At 48.2% G+C, this 6,166-nt stretch overlaps 1 protein-coding gene across 4 annotated transcripts in view; it reads right to left on the bottom strand.

The window, feature by feature from the left end:
• Positions 1–5,768: 5,768 nt before the first annotated feature.
• The window catches only part of SRSF11 (serine and arginine rich splicing factor 11), a 33,819-nt gene continuing 33,421 nt past the window's right edge, over positions 5,769–6,166 (bottom strand). For all 4 annotated transcript variants that reach the window (XM_075002373.1, XM_075002378.1, XM_075002374.1 and 1 more), the window contains one exon: positions 5,769–6,104. In XM_075002373.1, the coding sequence (XP_074858474.1) occupies positions 6,033–6,104 (72 nt within the window). In that variant the 3' untranslated portion in view covers positions 5,769–6,032. The remainder of the gene's footprint in view (positions 6,105–6,166) is intronic.

The following is a 6,166-nucleotide window of genomic DNA, read 5'->3' as shown; positions in this document are numbered from 1 at the left end:
GTCCAGGGTGATCTGGACTCCTGTCCTCAAAGCTGCATAGCCCTCTTGCACGATGGCCTTCAGCACCGGCTTCTTATCTTCTGGAAGTGAATCCATGAGAGAAGTAAGCCTGGAGTAATTGTCAAAATTGTGGTTCGCTAGATGTGCTGCATAATTTGCCACTCAGCAGCAGGGTGGAGGAGGAGTATACCTTTCTGCCCAATAGCTTGAGCTTCTTGGCATCTCTGTCTGTTCCCCCCACTTTGTACTGGGAAGTCTTCGATCTCTGCTGAGACGATTCTACCACCAGTGAATTTGGTTGTGGGTGACTAAACAGGAACTCCATGCCCTTCGCCAGGACGAAGTATTTCTTATCCGCTCTCTTGTTTATAGGTGGAGCGGAAGCCGGGGTCTGCCATATGGTGGTAGCAGACTCCATGATTGCGTCGTCGAGCGGGATAGCGATTTTGGACGAGGCTGGAGGCCTCAGGTTTTTGAGGAGCTTGTGGTGCTTTTCCTGCACTTCTGTTTGGATGCCTTGCGTGAAAGCCACCCTTTTAAACAGCTCCTAAAACTGTTTGAGATCGTCCAGGGGGGCAACAACATCCCCGGGGGCCGTAGCCTCGTCAGGGGAGGAAAAGGAGGAACCACTAGGGTAGGCCTCCCTTGAACTCTCAGGGTCCTGCTGTCGGTGGTACACCCTCTCACTGGAGGCTTGCGAGGGGAAAATCTCGGGGTTCCAAAATCAACTCCCCCTGAGACAACTGTGTTTCTGTCCCCGTCCGTGAGTGCCCGTGGGGATAGTGGATGGTCGAGGGGGACCTGCCCCTGGGTGTATGCCTGTGGTGTCTATGCCCAGTGTGATAAGGACGACCGTGGCAGCACGGGCATGGTTCCTGGGATGGAGACCTGGACCACTCTCGAGGTGCATACCCCCGATGTCTGGGGGAGCGAGATCATCTGGATGACTGAGACAATGGTGAAACTGGTTTGTGATAGTACTCCAGGGGGTCAAATCCCAGAAAGGGCGAGGGTGGCCTGAGCCATGGTGACGCTGGTTGGAGGAATGGAGGAGGCAGCTCTGGGTAGGCTGGGGGGAGACCTATGTCTCCTGGTTGGTGTTCACAGCATAAGGGGAGGGCTTGTTGAGAGCAGCCCTGCAGCCCTGCCCAGAGAAGGGCTGAAGTGCTGGGTTTTTGGTGCTGCCTTTCCCCTCCCCTGGGGGGCTGGCTCCGCCCCTTCCCGTGCCAGGGATCTCAGCCCTGCTGTTGGCGCTGCGCTCGGCCCGCTTATCTGCAGTGCCACGCAGATGACCTCCTCTGGTGCCTGCAGGCTGAGTGCCTGTTGGCCCTGCACCGTTGGCGCCGCGGGGGTCTGTGCCACTTGCGGCGGTGCTTGCCTGGCCGCCGCTCTGAAGGCTGTGCGTGCTGGCTGCTTAGTAATCAGAGGCTCAGCCTCTGCCACGTGCACTGCTGCTTGTTTGTGAGTGCGGCTGGGGGCTGTGTGCTATGCCTGTCCTGCTCGCTGTGGCCGCCGGCAGGGATCGGGCTGGAGAGAGCTTCCTCCGTTTCTGCACCGAAGGGGTGAGGGACGCCGCCTTCCTTTTATGGAGCCCTGTGGGTCCCTCTGATTGAGGCCTCTCCAGCATGTCTGGCTGGAGGGCCTTATCAAACAGCAGCATTTTCAGCCATATTTCTCTGTCCTTTCTGGCTCTGGCTGTGAGCTTTGCACAAAAGGAGCATTTCTGGGTAACGTGTGATTCCCCCAGGCACCTAATGCATTGACTATGCCCATCAGAGGCTGGCATAGCTTTGCGGCCCGACTCACACTTTTTGAATCCTGAAGAGGACATCGCGGTGAGTCTTTGAGCTGTTAATAGGGTACTTAGCACCTTCTCTGTGCCTGTTCCCCTCTCACGAACCCCAGCCTGCCGCAGCAGGCCTGCTGGCCTTCACGTCCCCACTTTGCCTCCGCTCCTCCTCCTCTTTTACTAAGAACTTTCTATATCTATCTATCTATCTATCTTTTTTTTTTTTTTTTTTTTTTTGCAATAAAGAAACAAAATCTAACTAAATTCTGAAACTCTAACAACTCTAAAAACTCTAAATACGCTGACTCCGGCCGCAGCCTGAGCGGATTCCATCTGCAGCTGATGGCAGTTAAGAAGGAACTGGCGGGGACCGGATCACGCACATGGCCAGGAGTGTGCAAGGGAGCAGCGCACACCAGCGCATGCGCAGTCCGGCAGAAACTGCTGGAAAGATCCGATCTGTGGTGCTGGGGCAAGCCCGACACCTATCGTGGAGCACCCACGGGGACACTCGAGGAAGAGAGACAAATTGTGCACTCCATTTGCATATATCTTGCTGGCATGTGGTCTGTCCACACTGGGCCAAATGTCAGGAAAACCCCCTCTGAGACATCTCTTTCCTGGTGGAACAAGGAAGACAGGGATGTCAGCAGATTTCTGCCTGGAGACCTCTGGTCTCCTGAAAGAAGTCTGCAGTTTAGACATAGCCCTAGAGAACAGGAGGGGGGCACCTACATGGACCACTTCATCGAACACCACACTCTTGGTTCTTTTGGGGATGCAGTGTAACCTTGGCTGGTATATTTGAGGTAAGCCAAAAGAGTGTAGAGCTCTTTGTCTAGCTGAAGTGATAGCTAAAAGGAATGGAATGAAATCTAGGGAGAGGTGGTGGAGAGAACAGGTAGCCATTTGTTCACACGCCAATTTCCTCTGGGCATTTAGAATCAAAGTGCAGTCACAGGGGAGGGACTGCTTTGTGCATGGGCAGTAATCCTTAGACCGCTAGCTGTAAGAGTGGGTGAGCCTTTTAAAAGGAAGCAGAAAGCTGTTACAGCAGCCAAAAGCTTGGGAGCTTACTGATTTGAAGACCAGGCTTAAAGAGCTAGTCCAGAATTTTGGAAAGCAAAACCCTTGTCTTCAGAAGAGTAATGGGAAGCCCAAGGAGTAGCAGCATTTCTTCATTTGAAATAAGTTTGGTACCTGCTAGGTTTGCAGCTAATTAGGATAACTGAATTCGGCATAAGTTAGTTCCACACTCTCCAGTTCTCAGAGGTTGGGTTGAATCAGGGTCACACAATTCTATGATGAGAGCCTTCCAGAGCAATCAGAATTGCTGGTGTAGAGCTGGAGATCAGAGTACCACACTTGTCTTGGGCAGGATGATGTTACAACAGGATTAGGCAAAATATGGCCTGGGGGTGTCTGGCCCTCTGGGCTGGGGCCACAGAAATGCATCCTATGGCTTAGGGGGACAGGCAGGCAGTCCCCCTGCCGTGGTCCCAAACACACTGCTAGTACCAGCAGCTGGCTGTTGCTAGCAAGCATGTCTCTGCACGCTCCTGGAGAGGAGAGGGGCAGGGGTCTCTGCAGTGCCTCCCCACCTGCATTTGAACTATTCCCCAAGTCAGAACCCCTTCTGCATCCAGATCGAGTACTCCCTCCAAAAGTATAGTAGAAAAGTGCAGCCCATTTGCCACTTGGAAAAATTATTCCTGTGCTACATAAACATGTTTTTTCCTGATACAATGCGCATCAACTCTTCAGGATGACAGAGGCAGGTGAGCATACAGTGGGGTACAGTATATCTTCCCTTGGCATAGAAAGGACAGCATTTCACATTGTTCAAGGTGGCAAGAGATGTGCTTCTAGAAAGACTCAGGTCTGACATGCTATGGAAGACCACATTGTTGAGCTCCCATTTTTTGTCCCAAAGGATGTTTCAGGTTGGGTTTATTTTGGAGGCCTGAAAGACAGCTAGCTGAGATTTGTCTGAAAGGAAAATTCAGTTCTACAACTCAAGTGATTTTTGCATCAAGCCTAGGATCTTGCTCTGCTCTGTTACACACTGATGTCTGAAAGCACCTGAGGGGTGGTCTTGTGTGGTGCATGAGACATGAAAGTTGATGAGTTGCAGTCATATTTCTGCAGTTGTTTGCAAGCTATGTTGTACTGGCAAGATTAGACTACTGAGTAAAGAATTGTTCTTCAGGGAGAAGTTCTGACAGGAAGGAAGCCTACATTGGATTCAATAAAGTGTTTTCTTCAGATGTCAACGTAGATTTCTTTATCAACGCTGGGGCCTGGAACTTAAAACAGGAAGCCCTGGAGATCAGACTGGCTCTCTACAGCTGATCAGCCCTTTGCTCACATAAGGACTGCTATGTCCCACTGATGCAGATGAGCCACATTGCTGAGAGAAGCTTTGTAAGGATTTGCAAAGGCTGTGGAAATGAGTAGTCCTACGGCACCTTACAGATTTATTGATGCATTAGCTTTTGCATGCAATGATCCACTTCCTTAGATGCAGGGACCATAAAGGCTGTGGTGTAGTAATCTGCCGAGCCTAAAATGGAAGCATTGGAAATTTGTGGGATGGGTGTACAGCTATATGAAAGCCCACACTGTTGAGGGTGACCAGCTAGAATCTTGGCTCTAGGGGTAGAATTATAGTGGTCAGTATCACCATCTTGAAGTGCCAGGAAAGATGTTTGTTTCTTAAGTTGGGATTTGATCTCCATCTTCCATCTCTTTTGGGATCTAGGAAATTAGAACCTCTACTGATGAACTCTCAAGAAACTGGTTCAATCATCCCAAACAGTAAGAGACTGGACCTTTTTCCCTCCAAGAGACCTTCATGAGATGAGTTCCTGAAAAGGGACAGGGAGGAAGGGATAACATGGAACTGTACAGAGTATCCTATAGTGATCACCTCCATCTGGAGGAGGTACTTTGTTCGGGTAGGGAGAATGAACAGAACATTCAACACAGGATCAAGATAAACAGGTTTCAGGCCCTCAACTGAGGTATCAAAACTATTTCTTACAGGGAAGATTAGATGTAGAAGGTACCACATCTGCAGAAATAAATCACCTTCCATTGACAGTAGGAAAGTCTCAAAGCCAGCTGCAGGTTGCACTGGAGCAACCTACATTGCTGTTACAGTTGGATCTACCAAGTCATTTTTTTGTTGCAAAAAATGCAGATTCCCAGTGACAAAGCTCTTGTATCCACCGAAGTGTATAGAGACTAGTCTACATTAAGAACTGAAGAGCCCTTTGAATGGGGGGAGGGAGGCGCAGGAGAGGCTTTCAACCAAAATCTGCACCTCTCTTGGGAGGTCAGATGAAGAGCCAGGAAGTGCTCCACAGCACTATAGCATTTGATAGTGATTTAGAGGCTCTCTGGCATCTACAGAAGCGTGGAGGGAATTTCTGGCTATCAGCTGGCCCTCTGAATTCATGACGTGAAATTGTTCCATCTGGTTCTCTGGCAAATGTTCAATAAAATGAATGAACACGGAATGTGCGTTGAAGTCATTCTGCCAACAAGGCTAGTTTGAAAAAGAAATTAGGACAGCTGGTGAGTAACTTTCTTACGCTACAAGACTTATTTTTGGACTCATTATCATAAGGAGACAGTCTGGAATGAGCCTGTCTCTATCCATGTCTACCCATCAGGGGAAGAAATGCTCCTCTCTCTTGCCTGGGATATACTACTTTTTATCTGCATGCTTACAGGTGAGTTAGACTATAAGCAGGCAATGAGAGTTTCATCTATTAGATCAATGTTCTTTTCCTGAGTGGTAATCTAAATTTCCACCAAGGCATGTTAAGAGTTGGACTTTTTCTAATGGGATCTGGAGGGATTCTATGTTTCATAAAGAATTGGAAAGCCCCTAAGTCACTGGTGGAGGGCAGCTACGGGGCATTACTGCCTCATCCAAACAAAGAAAAGGCTAGGAGAACTGTTTGTATTGACATATACTTCTCTGTATTGACAAAATACTTAGTTTTTTAAAAATTACATTTCTACAAATTCTAAAAATGACAGCACATATCTAAATGGCAAGTTTCATTTTAAAATGCCTGTGGAAAAGTTACAATTTTAAAAACCATTTTGTTTTGTTAAGCATATCAGACTCAAAAATAAGTAAGTAAGTATCTCTGCTAGTTGTAGTTTCACGCCAATACCTATCCATTTAAACAAGTGAATTGTCCTGTCATTTCAGGGCCTTCGGTTAGCTTTAAGAGTTGTACAGGTGATGCACACCCTTCCATTTCATTATCCTGTTTCCTGCTATTCTTCCATCAGCATTCTAGAGAAGATAAAATATTAAAGTGTTTATATTTCAATTAAAATACACAATTTACAGATACA

The sequence above is a fragment of the Carettochelys insculpta genome, chromosome 9, assembly GCF_033958435.1.
Source record: "Carettochelys insculpta isolate YL-2023 chromosome 9, ASM3395843v1, whole genome shotgun sequence".
Classification (NCBI taxonomy): Eukaryota; Metazoa; Chordata; order Testudines; family Carettochelyidae; genus Carettochelys; species Carettochelys insculpta.
The sequence above is the reverse complement of the archived record's forward strand: the minus strand, read 5'-3'. Positions and strand labels throughout refer to the sequence as shown.